General features: G+C 35.1%; 1 protein-coding gene across 1 annotated transcript; it reads left to right on the top strand.

Moving 5' to 3' along the window:
* The first annotated feature begins 434 nt into the window (after positions 1 to 434).
* LOC113332234 lies at positions 435 to 3,969 on the top strand. The gene is made up of 5 exons (XM_026578826.1): positions 435 to 895; positions 986 to 1,179; positions 2,599 to 2,632; positions 2,714 to 3,330; positions 3,557 to 3,969. The coding sequence occupies exons 1-5, from the start codon at positions 589 to 591 to the stop codon at positions 3,845 to 3,847; spliced, it is 1,443 nt and encodes a 480-aa protein (XP_026434611.1). The 5' UTR covers positions 435 to 588; the 3' UTR covers positions 3,848 to 3,969.
* Positions 3,970 to 20,218: the final 16,249 nt, after the last annotated feature.

Here is a 20,218-nt window from a genome sequence, read left to right as displayed (position 1 = left end):
TGTTTCATGTCTCCCTGTCACCCTCCATAGTCCCTAGTCTAGTCTAGCTAGTCTAAAGTAATTTCCAGGAATTTACATATATTCTTCCCTTGTAGAGTTGTAGTGTACTTTAATTTTGAATGTTCTTCTCTTGCAATGTACTTGATCAAAAGCTATCTTCATAACCACACGCCAATTTAGGCCTTTCTTCTTCTGTAGTGAACGGACCTAATTTCTTAGATTGACCGGTCTTCATTTTTGTTTCTCTTTGAATACAACCATAAACGAAAGCTTTAATCAAACAAGTCCTACTTGTGTTTCTCGGACTTTTTCAATCAACAACCCTTTATGAGTCAACACGCACAACACTATACATGCATAGTATTACAACTATTATCTCTATATATATATAACTCCGATCTGTCATATATTCGACACTCCATCTATCTGCATACAAACATTGCTTATTTAATCTCTTCACTTATATTTCATATACAACACTGTTTACCGTACTAGGTTAGCAATAAATTTTGTGATTGTACGCTCTGGTAATATCTACACTTGTTATTTGTTGCATAAGGCGTTTGGCCAGTGGGTATATCAGTCGTCATGGTGTCTCTCAAACAAAGCAGCAAAAACTATGTAGTTTTGAAGCCACGCAAAGGTGGAATCATGGATCTTTTTTGGTTATTACTTACAAGTGATATTGAAAAGAGCAAGTTTGTGGATTGCCCAGAAGGAAACGAGGAAGCAGATTTTAAACGTCGATGGCTAATCTTTTTATCGATTGTTGTTCAAAAAATTCTTAGTTTTGTTAAGAAACCTTTAGCTTGGTATGGAGCGGCCCTTGAGATGTGGTTGAATCTGTTGTCCGAGAATGGGAATTCCCTTGGTCTTTTGTGTAATCTCTTTAAAGGTTAGTAATCACAATGGTGTACGTACTATACAACAACCATTACCAAGGATAAGGTGGTTTAAATCTAATGTATCTGTCTCCGATTTGCAGGGAAGATAGTTATTCCTGACAGAAATTCTGCAAGATTCAAATCAAATACCGCATTTATGGATAATCGAGTTCAACTTGACAAGAATTTAGTATACGGAGATAATAGATATTGTGCAGCTTTTTCGATAATGGCTGCTAAATTAGCATACGAAAATGCAGCTTTTGTTGAGGCAACAGTCAAAGATCACTGGAAGGTAATTTAGTATGCAATTATGGTTAATTATAATAATTAAAATTGATAGTCCAGACTCGGGCGCTTAGTGTTAAAATAATAAAATCAATAATATTATAATATAATACATTCTAAAAGTCCCCTTAAACGTTAGTAGGTCCAAAATATTATACAAAACTAGTCATAAATATCCAAGATGACCAAACTTGTGGTACAAAAACCTCACTCAAATGTTGGGATTCATTAAACCTCCATTTTTAACTAATTTGATACAAAAATCCCAAATTTTAAAAACTTGATACAAAAACCACAAATTTCAAAATTGGTTTCATCAAATTTTATGATGAAACCAAAAATTGGTGTCGTCAAATTCTATGAGGTTTCATCAAAATTTTGTTTTTTGGGGTTTTTGTGTTACTTTTGTTTTGGCTGGTTTTTTGTGGATGGATAGTGACACCTTTGAGGTTATAACTCGCGGACCGAATATTATATAAAATAATAATTCTATTAGAATTTTTTTTTATTACATATCAAATTTTCTCAAAATATGACTTAATATTGGTTTGTTTTTCTTTATAGTTCAAATCAAGTGGTATTTCATTCTTGTATGTAATACAATATTAATGTTTTTACAACTTCCCGTCATTATCTAGAAATTTCTATCAAACTAGTCAATATTGCATATCGTAGGTATTTTGTATTAAACCACAATTGTTCAATTCAAAAAAATAGAAATTATCTTTTTAAATTAATATATTAAAAAAAAAGCACCCCAGGGGTATTTTATTAAGAATCAAAATCAAAGTTACAAGAGATGGTAGGTAACCTAGCGACCATCTGGGCACCAACACCTTTTTGAATAATAATACCTAGTCTATGAAATAAAGAAAAAAAATCGCTAGAATATTATTTTATTGAAGTTTTACTGTAGTTTACAATCGCTAGTTAATATCTCTTTAAAATATTTAGAAAATAATAAATTATTAAATTATCGATTATGTAATATCTCTTTAAAATACGGAAAATGGGTCATTTGTCCAAATATTTTTAAATCACGGTTCAAATGGACGAGTAAAAAATAGTTTGGGTGAAATGGCCAAAAAAAAATAGTAAGGATGAAACTGGTTTCATCCTAGCTTAAATTAAAAAAAATAGCAAGGATGAAACTGGATACATCCTGTGTAAATTAAAAATAAGAAAATATTTGAAAATTGACACGATGAAACTGGTTACATCCTGCTTATTTTTACATTTTTGTCCATTTAAACAGTATCAAAATCTAACTGTCCATTTCACCCAGGAATTATTGATTTTGGTCTTTTTAACCAATTTTGTGTTTAAAATAATAGGATTAGGGTGGTCTCAAGCATATTATTTTATCGAAGTTTTATTGTAGTTTAACAATCACTGATTAATATCTAACCCAAATAAGTTCTTGCAGATGGAGTTCTTGGGGTTCTACAATTACTGGAATGGTCAGTAACTTTACAGCTTACCAACATTGAGCATGTTTCTTTAAACTTTGATTATTGATAACTTACATGAAAAACATGCAGAGTATCAAAAAATGGCAACCACACAAGCGTTCATCCTCCGTGACAGAAGATCTAATGATGTAGATCTAACTGTTGTATCATTCAGAGGCACAGAAATGTTTGATGCAGATGCATGGAGCACCGATTTCGATATATCTTGGTACGAACTCCCTAATGTAGGTAAGGTACACGGCGGTTTTATGAAAGCATTGGGGCTACAAAAGAAACAAGGATGGCCAAAGGAAATTGTTGAGACTTCATCTCGCCCTCAAGTTGCTTATTATAGTATTAGAGACAAGCTTAGAAAAATTATTCGAGAGAATGAGAAAGTGAAATTCATTGTGACCGGACACAGTTTAGGAGGGGCTTTAGCGGCTATTTTTCCCGTCATTCTAGCTTATCATGGGGAAACGGAACTGCTACATAGGTTGGAGGGGGTGTACACGTTTGGGCAGCCTAGGGTCGGTGATCAGAAACTTGCAGAGTTCATGGAAAAACAGATGAGTTTACATAACGTGAAGTTTTCAAGATATGTCTATGGCAATGACATGGTTCCTAGGTTGCCTTACGATGATGAAAGGTTTATGTTTAAGCACTTCGGAACATGCATTTACTATGACAGGTTCTACAAAGGAAAGGTAAATAAATGCATAATTATTTTGCATAATTACTCAAAAATCTAGCAGAAATTATGGTGCCTCAAACTAAGATCATGGGTGTTGACAACAGATGAATCTAAATGGCCCGAATCTTATACTATTTTACTTTCTTGTGGAGAACTATTTTATTTTCTATTTGCAATGCATGAATTCCGTGGGTAGAAAAAACTGAACCAGTTAATGTGTTTGGTCTTTTGAACTACAGATCGTTAAAGAAGAACCAAATAAAAATTACTTCTCTCTGAAGTGGTTTATACCAAAGATAATGAATTCGGCTATGGAAATTGTGAGAAGCTTCACCATTCATCAGACGTATGGACCGGAATATGACGAAGGTTGGTTCTTACTGTTGTTTAGAACAATCGGGCTTGCACTTCCCGGAGTATCAGCACATTTACCTCAAGATTATGTTAATTCTACTCGAGTTGGATCTTTAGAAACATTACTGACCGACGCCAGTAATTCTCGATCGCCACAGCTGATCAACATCAAGTAGTTGTACTTAACGACTCCCAAGTTGGGGTTTTAATCACCATTAGTTTTGATCTACATATATAACTCAGTGATTTTTTTCTCAAAGGAAACACATGAAAAAATAAATGTAAAGACTTCAAAAAAGGTTGGACTTACAAATGTTGGCTTATTAAAATCTTGACAAGAAAAATCCCAGAGCAGGAAGATCCTGACAAAGAAAAGAGTACAATTGTCCAAAATTTTTAATAGAAATTAAACTAAATAAAAAGATAAAATTATAATTATAATTCTTCGGGAAAATCTCCATTCTCCATCAGTACCCAATGAGATGTCTTTTATAGCTGGCAATATGTATGTCTCCACAGCAAGTTGTGGAAATTGAGCGTCTTCACTCGTGATAAAACTATCAAAATATGGTCATGAGTCCTTCTATCGGTATCGAGACTAACAGAAGTGTCACGGAGGCTTGTATTTGATAGGAAATTCGTCCTCTTTGAGATTGAGAATGACAGTGTAGCCTTTTCTGCAATCAAGAACTTATAAAATGAGAAATGTAACTCCAAGGAGATACAAGTAGATGAGTCACGATTTATAAAATCGGACCAAGATAATACATAACCAATTATGATTTCAACATCACGTTGTATCACATGAGTATTCATAGGACCTAGAAAGGAAGAATTAGCCATGTATATTAAACTAAGATTTATGCTATAAGACGTTAACTGTCTTAGAGAGCAATAGTAGAGCAAAATAAGAGACACCGAACAAAATCTAAGTATTTACCAATGATAAACTAAAGAGGACCTACAGCAACAAATGAAATATATGGGCCCCAAAAGTAAAATTTAGACCACGAGACTACGTTAAGAAAAGTGAAAGTAAAACTGTCCTGAAGGAACAATCTCCAAATTTTAAGACAGACCGAAACAATAAGCTAATAGGTAACTTTACCAAGAAAATGGATTCCAATTTAATAACGTGCTAGTATACCAAGAAAGGAAAACTTCTAACTAAAACAGCAGCCAGGAAAATAAAAGCAATTGCAAAAATATTAAATCCCTAACTATCTTACATCATATTAAGATAGATTATAAGTAAAATCCTAAAGAAAATAATGGATGCTACTGTAACTCAATCTAGTGAACCTGGATATTATGCATTGGAACAACACAACGAATGAATAGTATATTAAAGAGTTTCACAAATCGAAAAAAGCTACAGAAAAGAGTGGGAGGAACCGGCCCCTGCAAAGCCAACCAAACTGTAAATCTGGCTTAGAACTTGTTTGTGCTTCTTGAAGAGAAAAGTATCCCCTTAAATCTCAGATTAAAAAAAAGTCTTGTCCTCACAAAAAAACAAATAAACAAACAAACCACTACTAGGCCAAGTCCCGAAAACTCCTTTGCTTGCAGATTCGCACCAAAAAAGGTGAAAACACCCTCGAAACACCAGACAAAAACAGAAGAAATTTGAAACTAGAGCACTAGAAGGAAAAAATAAAATTTAAGCAAAAAAAGTTTAAAGCGGCAAGCCTTTGGGTTAGTAAAAAACTGCGGAGCCAAGGTGTAGATTTGAGTTTCTTAAGGCCAAAGATATGATGGTCAAAATCTAAAAAAAGAAACAACTACAATGTTCTAATAAGTTTTAAGATCTATTTAAGTGAAAGGTATCTCGAAGAGAACTATAACAAACACAGACACAAAAGCAAAGTAAAACAATCAATTTGAAACTATATGTACGAAGGTGCAACAAAGTTTACATACTACTATCAAATCTATTTGTGCTTAAATCTTACCAAATTCATGTTTTGAAAACATACATATAGGAAAAATCAGGATAAGAAAGAGAATTTTCATTAATCTAAGATCTTTTAAAAGATACAAAATGTGCATCAATATGATCAGAATCAATATTGAGCCTAAATTAGAACTTTTTTCTTTTAAAAACACAAAATGGCAATCTAGTACGATCAACATCAGTATTGAGCCATAAGAGAAGTAGATAAAAACATCAAGAAACCTAAGAAAATATAGATATTCCAATAAGATCAGAATCAATGTTGAACTCTAAATATAGTTTTGTTAGAACATTTTTAAGAAGACAGAATTTCATATAACTTTTTGAAACCTAAGAAGATTGAGATACTCCGATATGATCAGTATCAGTATTGAGCTCTAAAATAGATATTTGGTAAAAATTATTTTGTAAGAAGACAACAAGATCATATGAAAAATAACCCATATCTAAACTTTGTTAAATCAAAAAACCCAATTAAATTTTGAAACAATTTCCCAATTTAAATGCATGTTACCTCAAAATACTGAAACCAAAACCGATTATGTTCTCTAATTAGAATAACAACATCGTGAGGACCTAAAAATTGCTGGGGAAAAAAAATTTGTACCCGATTCGAACATTCAGAGTTCAAAACAAAAAACCAAAGCTTTGAGAAATCAACAAAATCACCACAAAAGACATCAAATCCTTACAGGAGAAAGAAAATCTAGATCGATGGAAAAAAATAATCAAAACCTAATCAATTAAAACCCAATTAAACTCACCCTTCAAGGCCCTATAATCACTTAGAAACAGAACCCATATTAATGTCGTATCAAAAAAACCTAAACCAACATCAAACTAAAAGAGGAGAAAGAGATAGGTTTGGGAAACAAAAAGAAAGAAACGTTTACCAAGATCCAGAGAATGTTCTGTCTAAGGGAGAACCACAACAACTTTCTCCCTCAATCTAGGTAAGAAGATCAAAAAAGAAGAAAAAAATTAACCCGGATCCAAAGATAGTCCTGTGTTCGAGAAAACCACAACAATTTTCTCCCTCAATCTAGGTAAAAAAAAAAAAAGATCCAGAGAAACTCATGTGTTTGAGAGAACCACAACAATTTTCTCCCTCAATCTTAAAACCGAAAAAAAGAGGGCTATTTTGCGTTTCCTCCCCTCCCAAGATCGCTAATTAGTGTTCCTCCCCAAATAGATTGAAATTAGTGTTTCCTCCCATCGTTAGGTATTCCGTCCAAGCCTTGGTTAGCTGAGTCAGCACCTGTGCACCCGTGGCACAAATTGTACACGTGTAAATGAAAGTACCTGAAATACCCTCTCATTATTACCCTCTCATTATTCCTATTGCTTATAATTTTCAAAACCCTGTAAAATCATTCTGAATTTTATCGAGATTCCAAATCGATTAACCAATCGGTTTCGATGAACTTAGTATGGGTATTCAATAAGTTCTTGAACTCATCTTCTAATCTTGCGATAGCTATCTCAATTGAAATTTTCAAGTTATTCCGGTTACTCGAAGAAGATGAAGAATCAACAGTGGTACATGACTCTAAACTCCTTTGAATCTCATCTACAGCTTGTAAGTAATTATCATCTGACGGTGGTCACCATGACAGAATATCATATATTCATCACCATCGTATATGTGGATCAGTTTCTCTGCTTCTGAAATGGAATTTCCCAGTGAAGATGGAGATGTCGGAGACGATGACATTTATGACCAATTAGGCGTCCAGCTTCACTCTTATCAGCTCTTTCTAGTTTCTTCCCGACTTAATCCTAACCTTAACCCTGTTTTTATAGACAGAGATTCAGAGATCTTGTCAACTCTTTGTAGTCATCATAATCATGATGACACAGACCCCTTCGTGTTCTGCTCTTTGTATCATCTGTTCTTCTTTAGACATCTGATTGTGTCGCCTTCGTATCATCTGTTGTATGTAAAGTTGATTGCTTCATCTCCTTGTCCATGCTTTCACCCATCTTCATCTTGGTTGTAGTAGTTGATGAGGATGTCTTGACTTGATCTGTGCGAATTTCTCATATCGCTCTGGTATCCTTCTTGTGCTTCTTTTATTTTCGTCTTTCTTATTCTTCTACTCGATTTTCCTTCCATACACTTATTACCTCTGGCTACTCCTGTGCGATTTCTTCGCATAAAGCTTCTAATGAAGTAAGTTGTCGGGTTCTTTACTTCGCTTGATATTTTCTTCGTGCTATTGATTGATGATGACTCCTCCTTGCTGCTGGTTTGCCGTTAACGTTTCCGCCTGTTATTGTTTTCGGATGAGCGATAATATTCACATAACGTATTCTTTTTATTGTCGCTCCTTGTAATTTTAAACATCAGAAGTTTCTCTTCGTCCTCATATCCTTTACTGGATCTTTAGTTTGGTTATCGTGTGCTGCCCTTCTTCTTCTCGCTCTTGGCTGGTTCGTATCTGTGAAGCATATATTCACCGCCTGTTGCTGGCTTTAGCTTGCCGTTGACATCTCCTACTTGAGGCTTTCTTATTTTCCCTCTCCGTCTTTGAGACTTCTTTGTCCTGTGCGATGAAACAGTTCTCTACACAAACTATCCAAGATGCTTCAGTTGTGCTTCGCCTGTTCCTGTTGTTGTATACTTGCGCATGTATCTTCTCCTATGCTATTGAGTTGAGTTTTCTTGTGCGAATTTGTCGCACTCTTTAGTTCTTCCCTTTTTGCTTAATCCTCCAGTTCTCATCCGCTTCTGGAATGTGATCTTCTTCATTGGCTAAATGTTGTTGGGCTGCGATTTTCTTCGCAGAGTAGAGCCTTATATTCGCATAAGCTTTCTATTTTTTTGCCCTGTGAGACTCTTTCTCTTTTTTTTTTCCTTCGCATAAGCTTTCTTCTTTCACCTGTGATTCTTGCTTGCTTTGCTTCTGAGGTATACTCATGCTGTGTTGTAATATCTTTTTCCTGCGAATTTCTTCACCTCTCAACTTCTTTGGCCTGCGATTTGACTTCGCTCATGTACCTGATCTTCTTATTTTAACACCTCTGTGAATTATCGCTCCGAAGCCCTTGTTTGTTATGATAATGTTGTAGACATGCACATTTCTTTCCTTCGCGTGCACTCTTTTTTGTCGATGACGATGCTGAAAGTTCCATTAATCTCTCGCAGAATCATCCAAAATAGGATCAATTGCCGAAGAAGCAAACGATAAAGAAACGATCTCTCAATTTGATTGTGGTTCGTATAGAATTTTGTTTAAAATCTCCAGATCTGGAAATCCAAACGATAAAATCCAAGAAACAAGAGGGGAATGTATTCTCTTTATTTCCTAAATAATTGATGACGCTGGTTCTTTATCTGAAATCATTAGATTTCGTTGTATTTTCCATATTCGCCCTTAAAACTTATATATCCAGCATAATCTCTCATCAACAATTGTTAATTTCTTTGATTCTTCTTCAATCCAACAAGCAGGTAGTGTTTCTAGCACCAAAAATGTAGTTGCAGAAAATCCTACAACACACCCCTTGTACTATCATGATTATGATTTCTACATCTAAACTTATTTGATATGAAAATAAAGATAAAGATAATGGAAATATAAAATAGGACACAAGATTTACCTGGTTCGATCAATTTGATCTACATCCACGGGGTTAGGTTTCACTATGATTATTGAATTACACCATTAATAAGTATTTGGAGCTCCGGGTTGATGAAAGAAGAAGAAGGAGATAATAATAATACAAATTTTGTTCTCTCTCTACAAATGTGTCCTCCTCTAAAGTGTGTATCCTCCTTTTCTCTCTCCTGCCTTTCTCTTTATATAGGTGTTTACATAGTGGATGACAACTCATATGTAGTGGAGTAAAGCTCATATTTCCTTTTATTTTGGATCCGATGTGGAAGTTCTCGCACACTAAGGAAATGGGATGAATCTCGCACACTAACAAATACTTGTGCGATATTTGGACCCTACACTCTTCTTTCTCTACTTCGATCGAATCGTCTTTCATCAACATATTTTCGGTATACTAAACAAGAATTTTGCAAAGAAGCAGTTTATTACCACCATCATTATCAAGGATCGATTGTTCGATTGGTGAGACGATAAAAACCTGTTACGGAGGGTTTTCCCAATAGTTTTGATTAAAACCACCTGCTCAAAGCCACTCTTCACTGCAACACTAACTTGCAACTCCTGCAAAGACAACAGCAACAACACATACTACTCAATTCATCTCAGCTTCTTCTCTTCTATGTTAAGCCAGCTACATTCATCTAACCATCTCATCTCAACCTGCAAAACCAAATTTATCACCTGCTGCTCTAATTCTTCAACAACATCTCAAAAATCCATTTCTATTTCAACATCTGCTTCTCATACATCCACCAACTGCAATCTCAGACCCATCTTGTTTGCAGCTACACTAACACCATTAGCAGCAGCTTCATCCATTTCATAAGAACCTATTAACCACTCTTCGTTTTATCCATTATGCAGCATCTCGGTCTACCAACACCTGTTATTCTCATTCAATCTCTATCCCTGTACACAAAATCACATTCACTGCATCTGTACCTTCACCTGTCCTAGCATACATCTATGACAACAGCATCTTAGACCTGCACTCCATTTTGAACCCACCTAAACACCACCAGTGCAAACCTCCAAGAACTTAAACACCAATAGCAGCTTCTCCTCCGATTCTTAGCACAAACAAAATCCTATCCTTGTATCGATTCACAGCTTCAAACAATTAAAGAAACAAACCCTAAATGTGACGGATCAGAGAATTTTTGCTTCCTGCGGGTCGGGTTAGGACCCGCTTGGAGAACTCAGACTCTCTGATACGCCACTCGAGAAAGACGACTTTCAAATTTTTCAAACCAATTCGATTTTACCAAGCAAATGTTCACCGATTCATGCCAAACTGCTTTTTGAGCAGGCAAACTCTTGTGCAAGTGATAAGTGACTATCATCTCCAAGCAAACACCTAGGTTCAGAGACTGAGATTCTGCTGAACAAAAACCTCGTTTAAGGGTCATGTATATATCAGAATTGTCAGGGTAGTTCTGGATACCAGCCACCACCGTCCAGTGCCAATGGTCTTCCGGGTAGCCACCGAGGTGGTGGGGTGCCCCAGTGGGCCTGACAGCACACACCGTATCATACGGGTGAGGGATGGCCAGTGCCAATGTCAGGGTAGTTCTGGATACCAGCCACCATCGGCCAGTGCCAATGGTCTTCCGGGTAGCCACCGAAGTGGGGTGCCCCAGTGGGCCTGACAAGGGTTGCCACTTAGGTCTAACAAGAGTTGCCACTTAGGCTTAACAATCTCACCATGCAGACGGTTCATCCACCGGTGGTGGGGGTGTCAATTACGGCCTAGTAGATGGTATGAACTGCCCGGCAGTAACCATCCCTCATTAAATGGTATGAATTGCCTTTAAAGGACAACAACCACCTCTCATATGAGTTATCACGTAGGGTAAAAACTATTGTTTAACTTATGAGCCGAAACAGATGATATGAATTACCTCGAACGGTAATAACCATCTCTTGTCTCACAGGATATACAGTTATCAGATGTATGATTTACCTCAGATGGTAATAATCATTTCTCGCTAGGTAGTATGAACAACCAATGCTGCAACCACCTCTAACAAACATTATATAATCTGCAAGGGTCACAATCATCTCTAAATAGATGGTATAAACTGCCAAGCAGCAACCAACCCTTTTCAGATGATATGAACAACCTTTTAGATTTGTGCTGAACCGCATAGCGGCTGCCTACGTACCCTCTCCGTAGCTCGAAGGGATCAAACACGACCGTAGTTCATCATTTTAGTTTTTAGATAGTATGAACTACCCACAGTATCAACTATCTCTTATCAGCTATCAAGTAAACTGATTCCATTTACTATGCATATAATACATTTCGAGTAAATCGCTACTCCGAGTATCCAAAGATACATAATAAGACACAGATGCTTTTCATTTCCATATAAAAATTAATAGAAACACAAGCCAAATCATTAACCTCTATAGAACCCCATATCTGTCAGAATGTAATTGGCTTGCGTCCTTCCAATCACACGAAAAGTAAAAACTTGGAAACTATAATTTAAAGACCCATTAACATTTAGGTAGATCACAGCCACCACAAATAGGCAAATGAGGTCCACGTACTAAAAATAATTAACACACTGTAAAACATTACTCTTATTCATCTAAGCCAGTAGCCAACTTTAATATCCATGACCAGCATTCAAAAGTTTATAAATGCACATATTTAGTAAGACATTAGGTCAGCCACCTCTCACCAAATGAAAACATTTTTTTCTATATTCAATAATTTAGTTAAGTTACGTATATCCATATCAAGATAAAATTAGTGGAACAAGACCCAAGTAAATATTTCAATCATTTTTCAATAAATTTCAACATAGGCGATGACCCCCGATTTTAACAGCACCACTTGCCTGTGTACGAAATTATAGATATAAATTGAAATGTAGGCCTACTTACATGAATCAAAAAATGTGGCCTCTGTGAAATATACTATGTACTATTTACGTACTTGTCAGTACAGTTCAACCTCAAAGAAGTAAACCAGCAAGAATTTATTCTGATAACAACAAGGCTATAACAAAAGCTAACTTCATTCACTACAAAAAACCCAAGCATTGGCAGCCATACTAGTTCAGTTGCCTAATACCAGTTTTGAGTTGCCAAACAAAAAGGCAACTAATGGTAGTTGCGGGGCTTTAGTTGTCGTATGGGGTGTTTCCAAATGCAAAGGCAACTACTAAAAATTTCTAGTTGCTATACGCACTTTTGGAAACTTAATATGTAGTAACCAAATACATTATTTGTTAAATGCAATAGCTTAGACCCACTAGTTTTTGTAGTTGTTAGTTAGTTGCCAAACATTTTAACAATAAAGTTTTATAGTTGTCAGGTACTTGCTGAACATTATGGCAACTAATCTTAATCTTGTTGTGAATTTATTTAGCAATTAATATCAATATAGTTACCAAACTGTTCAACAACTAATATTGATAGTTGTCTTTAATATCGGTAGTTGCCAGACGTTTCATCTAGTTGCGCAATCTACTGGTTGCCATGCACTGCCTAATTTTGTTGGTTGTCGTGTCAGACCAATCTGCTTTTCATTTGTTGGAGTGCCTAATTAATTGGTCAAACAATTACTCCAATGCAAAACCTCATTTGTTGCGGTGCCTAATTAATTGGTCAAACGACTATTCCAATGCAAAACCTTTAGGCTCCCGTGCTGCCGCCCATTGAATCTATAAAATAAAATGAATAATTTATAATAATTTATTGGTCAAATGATTACTCCAACTCGAATTTTTTAGATTGCCGTGGGAGAGGTACTTGGGGATGTAAACTATCAATAAAGTTATTAAACATAAAAATTATTTAAAAATAAAACCTTTTTTTATTTACAATTAATAATACATTTATTATTTCATTATTTCTTTTTAGACATTACATTTATTATTTCAATTACAACAAAATATAGATTAAGAGATCATTCTATATTATAGCTCTGATTTTGGGACCAACTACTCTTTTGGTCTTGTTTCCTCCCTCCTAAATATGATAAACTTGGGTCCTGTTTTTCGGTCCGAATCTAGAATAAAATTTCAAAGTTCATATAGTGTAGAAACGAACTTCAGATCAAAACTTTACAAAATTACTGTTTACACATCAAAGCTTAGCCTTGATTATTTAAGAATCATCAAGGTAAACATGATTATAAAGAAAAAGAGGCACGCATATAAGAAAATGAAGAGTAAAAGATACATTAACTTAAATTCATTATACTTTAAAAATAAAAAATAACATTCAAGATCGGCATCATATGTTTACCGTTCAGTAAGAACCGCGACATAAATCGATAAAAAATACCAGCAAAGACTCGAAAAACATCAACAAATCTTTATTACCAGAGAACATAAACATCAACAAATCTTCACGCAGCTTAAATCACAGGCGTATATTCCCAATGAACAGCTCCAGTCAAATGCAGGGCACATCAGTTAGTAAGACAACATACCCAAACATCTTGCCAAATCATACAAAATTTCTACCATTCCCGTTCTTTTATCACCAAATTCAACAGTACCCTAATCAAAATAAAACCCAATTCCCCCTAATCCCTAAATTAAAACCCCAAAACTCTTCAAAGAAATTAACCTAATAAACCACTACAACCCAAGACCAAATTAACAACATCAAAGTCATAAAAATCCAAACTTTAATCAAACCCAACATTAATCAATCCAATAAAAGATAAATTAACTTAATCAACATAGAAGACATGCCTTTGATCTTCGATGTATGGTTTTTTCAAGCATTGATCAATCACCATCATCAGACCTTGAATGCTTTATCTTTCTCCTATCCTTGATCCATCAACGAGATCTAGCAAAGCAGAGTAATGAAAGATTCAAAGAGACGGTAAGAGAAAGGCATACAGATTCTGAGAGAGGGGGAGGCAGAAAGAATTGAAAAGCGGCCACATGAATTGAAGAGAAAAAATTAGGGTTTCTATAAATTTTACGGACCGTAGGATTAAATGTAAAATTAACGGTTATGGTTAACTTTCTAGATTCTTCTTGTTTCATGTGACCCACGGTAGTTTGTATCACGACCTCTTTTTTTTTTCTTTTTTTTTGATAAGCTATTGTACCACCAAAACGAGACTACTAGTCCTCCCTTGAAAATAATAGCCCTATTTGATGCCCCGTTCAAAACATGGCACTTTGTATGTAAATGTGTACAGATTTGGATGTTAAAATAAGCACAAATGATCATCTAAAAAAATGGTCCACAAACAATACTAATGTTTTGCTAGCATATATACTAGCATGTAAAATGTATCATTAATAATAATAAAATATATATAGGCCACTGGAATCTAACACGTTAAATTTAGCCGTTGTAAAGTTGTCAATGATGCAGTAGTCATTTACTCATTTCATAAACCTTTGAAAAATCGCTTACCCAACTTTTTATGATGCATTCAACTTAGAGATTTTTATTAATGGATGCAAACTGAATTTACATTGGCTGATTTAAAATAAGAATAGGTATTTTTAAAATTTGTGTAACTGTGGAATATGAATAGCAAAATCAGAAAACCTTTTTTTTCCTCTCTCCTTTCTCCGATTTCTGTCGATGGAGGAAGATTTCCGGCGAGTTCTTAGAGTAATCTGAGCAGTAGAAGTATTTAGATTTTGTTATTTACTGATTTCGCTTAGATTATAAGTTAGGGTTAAGATTTATGAAGGTTTTTGTCGTTTTCCGGGGATGTCTTCTTCGTGTCGTCCGACAGTTTGATTGCGTCTTTATGGAGTTTCTATTTACACTTTCAAGTATTTCTCCTCTAGTTTTATTAGTTATCCTACTTTGGTTATTAGAGTTTTGAAGATCATCAACATGGAGCTCCAGTCGCCGGATTATGCCTTTTTCCGGTCAAAATTTGTGAAAACTACTTCATTAATGAAGATGGAGCATATCTTTCTTGAGAAAAAAATGCATCAAATGGCCGGGTTTTGTCCTCAAGACCATCCCTCATCAGATTTTATCGGATCTTTCATATATGTAATTTTTCGATTTTCGATATTCTTTCTCTTTCTCTTGTCGGAATATTTGTTCATGTACTCCTTAAAATATGTTCTTCTTGTTACTCAAAGGTCCTTCATGTTCTTAAACTCTATGTATCCTTGGATTTTCTATTAATGAAATCGGAGTATTTTATCAAAATAAAATAAATAAAATAACAGAACCATCACAAAAAAAATCGTCCATTTAATGCCAATGAATGAGCCCTAAATAAAAATCAGCTATATACTCTCGTTGGTAATACAATTGGTTGATCTATCAATTTTAATAGATTTCACATGTTATCTATCAATCATGTCTAATATTGCACGATCTCACTCAATTTTAACATGTTATCTAGCAATATTATCCAATGCCGCTCGATCTCACTGAACTTCTTTTAGATTCCATAGGTTTATATGGTTAGTTACCTATCAATTAAAACAGAATTACCATCAACCTCACTTCATTTCGTTTGCTACCCTTTATTCAATGTGGTTAGGTCTCATGAAATTTTTTCTCGAATTACGTCAGTTTATCCAATTACCCATCATTTTAACCAAATGTCCATCCACGTTAGGAAATTTCACTCGTTTTCAATTAATCTTATCTCATTAGATTTCTCCGGTATTTCATGGGTTTATATGGTCACCTATATACCGACTCAAAAGAATTCCCGTCGTCTTCACTTTGTTTCGCTTGTTATTTATCACACTTACCCAATGTCAGTCGACACCACTCAATTATTCCTTGAGTCCATCGATTCGTCCAATTATCTATCATTTTAATTGAATGTCCATGGACCTTAGTCAGTTTCACTCGGTATTCATCAATTTTTTCCGATATCACCTGACCTCACTCAACCTTTTCTTATTCAATGGGTTTATATGGTTATTTATAAATTAAAATCCAATTTTCATCAACTTCACTTGTTATCCATCATCTTATTACAAGATAACAGTCAGGCTTACTCAACTTCTTCCGAATTCCATCGGTTTTTATAGTTATCTGGATTTTTTCACCAAATGTCCACCGACCTTAGTTAATTTCGCCCATTATCTGTCAATCTTATCCAATATCTCTCAACTCACTAGATTTCTCCTAGATCCCATAGATTTATATGGTTACATATCAATTCAAACTGAATTTTCCGTCGAATTTACTTAATTTCGCTTGTTATCCATCAATCTTATCCAATATCGGTCTGTTTCTTCTCTCGGATTGCGTAGGTTTCTCCAGTTATCCATTTTTTAATCGAATGTCCGTCGACCTTAGGAAATTTCACATGTTATCTATCAATCTTGTCGAATATCGCTTGACTTTACTGGATTTATCTTGGATTCCATGGGTTTATATGTTTAACTATCCATTCAAACCAAAATTTCACCAGTCTTACCTAATGTCGGTCGACCTCACTCATGATTCACTCAATGTCTCTTCCTCTAACTGTTAATATCTCTTTCTCTCAGTAACTTGAAGACTGGATCAGTGGATCTCTTTCTCTATCGACTATCGCTCATTTTTTTTTCTTCTTTTATTTTTGTAAAGTAAAAACACAAAGAAAAATAAAAGATTGGTAACTGGAGTATACTTGCAACAGACATGTGTAGATAATAATTACGGGTATTGGTAGTTGATCAACAGATAGGTGCCTCATCCGATATCGTTTCATTAAGAAAATAATTATCGATAAATCTCTGTTACCGATTTCCGATTACCGTCGGAAATTACCTATAGGAACTCGGAATATCGGTTACGGAATACGGAATTCTTTATCCCATTGACAGCCTTACTCGACAATGATCGCATTGATAACAATTGCACATAGGAGTAAAACACTAGATAGTAACCCGTGCTTCGCAACGGGGTGTAGTCTGTTTCAGGGTATTATAATTTTTCGACCAGTGAATGCTAAATTGTCATAACTCATAAGAAGTTGCTTGCTAGGAGTTACTATTACAAAAAATTTCCAAATTTCAAAATCTCCGGCAAACCAAACCTCATAAGTGTGTATACTATACCAAGGATCTCAAACATTAGCCCTTTATAATCTGTGGCATGGCAAAAAGTGTTTTGTTGTCAATGATATTAAATTTAGACTATGTGTGAACGGTTATTTTTTTTTTCTTCTGATCTCCGAAATCATCAAACCTTCTCTTAAAAGACCTCTGAAGCCCATGGAAATGTGCCTCAAGCGCTTTTGTATAGCTGGGTGGTTTTCAAGCTCCGCGAATGATCTGTCAGTTACTATTGCAGCTGGGTGATGATCTTCCTTCCAATAAAATGTCATATCTATGTCATTAACCTCAGGATCCTAAGCAACATCACAATCAAAATTATCATCAGCATCTTCTACATCCTTCCTGGCTTCTTCGGAATCTGGAAGCCCATTTCTGCGGAGGAGGGTATTTCCTCGGCATCATTTAGATCCTTCATGAACACAGCCCGAACACAATGTAGAGCGGTTTGTTCGAAATGGTATGACTCCCTTGATAATGCAACCAAAACTGTCTCAGGTTTCCTGCTTGTAAGTTCCCGTAATCAATATTTTGGAGGTTACCAACCATGATAAGCAGATTCTACCTACCATATACTCATGTATATCCAATCCATCATAAAAAAATGCAGTCATGCTTCACTACATAAAATTCATGAACTATCATTAAATGAACATGATGGTCACTAATATTACGTTAGTCAAATGGGGTATGCTAACAGACTGCGGTTTCTACGTGCAAATCTTATCATCTGAGAGAGATATGCAGATTTACTGATAGGTTTTTGATTACTCAATGTTGACATGATGCAACTGCATTAGTATGCGTCGAGATAATATTGGAAAAATTAATGAACCCGTCAAAGTTATAGATAATTATTTACACACAACCAAAAATAGCGGGAAGGTTTCCATAATATGGAGAAATACAGGTGTCTGCTACTTCCACAAAGAAGAACGTATATCCAAAGCTTGTTGTGTTTACCAAATGATGTACTGCTGCAAATGTTTGACCGGAAAAACATAAAGGTAATTTAAGCAAAACTCATTTTTTTGAGGTATTACTATTAAACAATTCGAAATTGTTAGATCCATCAGCTCGCATCATGTGGATTAAAATCAATGTTTGTGTTCAAACTTACCTCTACTCTAGGTCTTCCGCATGATTTTCTTCAACATTTACTGCTTTTTCCCATTCCAACTCTAATAGATATTGACGACATTTTTGTTTTTGAAGGTGTGTTCTTAAGTGTCCCCATCATCGATGTTTGTATGAGTTCCCTGTATAGTCCTGTAACCTTGAATCATTAGCTGGATATATGTCCATAAGTGCAGATAAAAATGACTCATATGAAAAGTGGGAAATAATCAAATAAAATAAATAACCAAGTAGGATCAATTTTCCTTATTTGTAAGGTGAGGTACTAAGTCCTATTGAGCAATAAAAAAATACAGTGCAGTATATTAAAACATAGTTAAAAAAAAAACTTTTAGAGCATATGAACACAAAAATTTAAAGAGATCGATGCAAACCGAAGTGGGTACAAACTACAAATGTTTTGATCCAACAAAAACATGGAATTAAAATGTCGAAATGCCAAATATGGATGAAATAATTAAAGTTTCCACACAATAGCACCTTCAAAATTCAACCAACATAAACAAATGTTAACCCTGCAAAAATCACTCAGACTCTCCGTTACTACGAAACTGATAAGATAAAGTTTCAGATACTCCTATAATAAGAGGTATTAACCATAAAATTAAATTGAACAAATTCGCTTCTTAGTTCTTATGACTAACTATTAAACTAACACTTTGAGTTTGTAGAATGCTAAAGAATTGCACTACATGATGATACAAAAAAGAAAAACAGAAATTGATTCCCAACCTAGCTTTGTAAGCTCCGATTGAAATTTGATCATTTGGGAATAACAATACGAAACCTGCCACATGTTTTTTCACACGTCCATTTTATCAAACTACTGATAATCATTCATTAAATAATTTAGAAAACACACACACACAAAATCAGAAACCCAAATCAAAAATTCACCTGCTCGAAGAGAACTTCTTAATATGCTCTTTTTTCATAAGATCCCCGAAATGCACCTGTAGTTTCTTAGATAATTCATCACCAATTAAACATCTAACTCTCCATACGGGTTCTTCAACAAAATTATGAAGATTATTAATGATGTACCGTTTGACTTCAGAAACCAAAAAGGAAAAAGAAAAAAAGAATCACCCAATGATTGTTTTTCCTTAGTTTTGAAAAGAGAAAAACACATCTGAAGACTCACTGAATACCCTCCGAAGATTACCTGTTCTGTAAATAGAGAATTGAAACAAAGTGTATAAAAGCATGGATGCACGGCTAATCGAAGAACACAATTTTAACTCTGGTCGGTTTTAAAATATAGGAACTTTGGGAGCGAAGAAGGAAGTTATGCAAGTAGAATTGGGGAGAGTTGGTCCATGATGAATGTAAGTGGGAGAAGTTGGCAGGGTGGGTGTAGAAACGGCGTTAACAAAACTTTTTATTTTGTTAATAGTTGTGGGGCCAAATTGAATGAGAAAGCTCTATTTTCCAATCCTCACACTATAGCTCTCCACATCATCAAAAGTGGGGTCACAATTAAGGAGAATCAAGTATTTAGTTTCACTTATCATCTTGTTAGAGCGTCCACAGTGGTGCGAGCATAACTAAAGACCAAAGACTAAAAAAAAAGATCAAATTTGGGTTTAGTCCGTCCTGTGGCGTAGCGGGTGACGAGTAAATTTGGTCGCGCGTTGATATAAAGTCCGCTTCATCGTCCAGCGTAGATAAAGATTACGCCTGGTATGGGGCGTTGATAAAGATAACGCCTGGTATGGGGCGTTGATAAAGATAACGCCTGTATGGGGCGTTAACTATAGCAACGCCTGGTGTGTGGGACGGAGATTATACGTTCGCTGACAATTCAAAAAAAAAAAA

Source organism: Papaver somniferum, chromosome 1, assembly GCF_003573695.1.
Source record: "Papaver somniferum cultivar HN1 chromosome 1, ASM357369v1, whole genome shotgun sequence".
NCBI lineage: Eukaryota > Viridiplantae > Streptophyta > Magnoliopsida > Ranunculales > Papaveraceae > Papaver > Papaver somniferum.
This window is presented reverse-complemented; position numbering and strand designations above follow the sequence as displayed.